We start from the raw sequence: 1,563 nt of genomic DNA, 5'->3' as shown, positions 1-1,563 counted from the left end.
AATCCAAACACCCCCGGCATACTAGCAATGTTAAATGTACAATTAACTTTTTATTAAGACATTTAATTGTGAATGCTACTCCTTCTCTTTACCCAATTTAACATCTTGACTTATTGCACTCGTTTGATTTTTTTCTTGTAACTGTTATGGCCGCTACTATTGCTGGTTTGAAGACTTAACTCTATAGTTTTCTATAGAGTTTGCCACTCTATGGTGGTAAAGTTATCACCACTTCCATTTAAGTTTGCACCTCTGTCGTTTCTCAGGTACTTTTATTGCATTACACTTTCTTGTGTTTCTGTGTAATTTTACAACTTTCTTTTATTTGTGCAAGTGCTGCAAAAGCATTCCCCTTGCACAGATTATTAAAGTTATCTCATTCTGAAGGACTTCAAAAAGCTTGCAGTCATAAGTGGCTGGTGTTTTTCAATTTCACTTCACTTTGTAACTGCTGTCAGTAACAATCAGTACAGACCAATCATAGCCCTTCCCCAGCACTCCTGAACACACTATTGTTATGACATTTTAAGAGAATGAGATATTGCACAAAATTATCCTTATAATTCCTCTTTTATTACAGTCTGACTCCAGAGCTCTGATAAGAGCATCCTTTAAATGTGCTTTCTAAGAAAGGATCATGAGTGTTTCTTTTCTCAGTAAAATATACAAACTCCCAGCTTCTGTAGATTTACTGTCATCTCTGATAGTTGCTCACATTTTCCAGAGACAGCCCTTTCTTACTGATCTATCATCTGTACTAGGCAGGCCAGAGTTAATGCTGGAGTCACGTTGAATCCACCTGGACTGGCAGACCGCCGCTTTCCAAGTCTCAGTAAAACCACCTCTTTCTTTTTCACTGATCTCCTGGATGGGGACCTTAGGGTTTTATGATTATATAACCAATTGTCAGCCATCACGGTGAGCCACTAGTGAGACTACAACAGGTTTATTGTCTGAAGAAGGGGCTTTTGTGATATCGATAGTAGGTTCACATGAGAGCCCCAGTCGGGGGACTGTAGCAGCTGGTTGACCCAATGAGGCTACCATAAATAGGAATTCGTTAGTACGGCGGGGACCAGTTCCTGCTATTCCCCTCATGGCCTTGGTGGGGACCTTGGAGGAACTCTTTAAGCTGGAGCCTCTTCGAGGAGCTTCACACTGCAGCAGGGCTTGGAAGCACCTGTAAAACTGAGGCAAGCATACAGCACAAACATATGGTCAAGCTTCTTTTAAACTACACAGTTATATGCAAGAGACCACAGAGGACAAAACTTTATGAACTAAACACTTAGTTCTAATGTTTCTAGGCTGCATTTTATACCTTTTTCTAATATTGCTTTAAGGACAATACCAGCTTGATGCATTTTTAGCAAAGTTGCTGCTTCTTCAACAGGGAAGTTTATAGTGACTCATAATCTTTATTTTCTTAGTCTCACTCTTCTCTCTCTTAATTATGAGTGTGAGCCATCACTGTATTTTCAACTGATGTAGGTTATTTGTGCAAAGGATCATCGGCGTAACTTTGTGTTGAACATTGGGGGTATCAGGGTCCTGGGTCTCCTG

At 40.1% G+C, this 1,563-nt stretch overlaps 1 protein-coding gene across 1 annotated transcript in view; it reads right to left on the bottom strand.

Moving 5' to 3' along the window:
- Positions 1–906: 906 nt before the first annotated feature.
- tmtopsa (teleost multiple tissue opsin a) overlaps positions 907–1,563 on the bottom strand; it is a 75,357-nt gene continuing 74,700 nt past the window's right edge. The window contains exon 4 of the mRNA XM_005741958.1: positions 907–1,188. Within this exon, the coding sequence (XP_005742015.1) occupies positions 907–1,188 (282 nt within the window). The remainder of the gene's footprint in view (positions 1,189–1,563) is intronic.

The sequence above is a fragment of the Pundamilia nyererei genome, unplaced genomic scaffold (assembly GCF_000239375.1).
Source record: "Pundamilia nyererei isolate P.nyererei 1_Seehausen unplaced genomic scaffold, PunNye1.0 scaffold00115, whole genome shotgun sequence".
NCBI lineage: Eukaryota > Metazoa > Chordata > Actinopteri > Cichliformes > Cichlidae > Pundamilia > Pundamilia nyererei.
The sequence above is the reverse complement of the archived record's forward strand: the minus strand, read 5'-3'. Positions and strand labels throughout refer to the sequence as shown.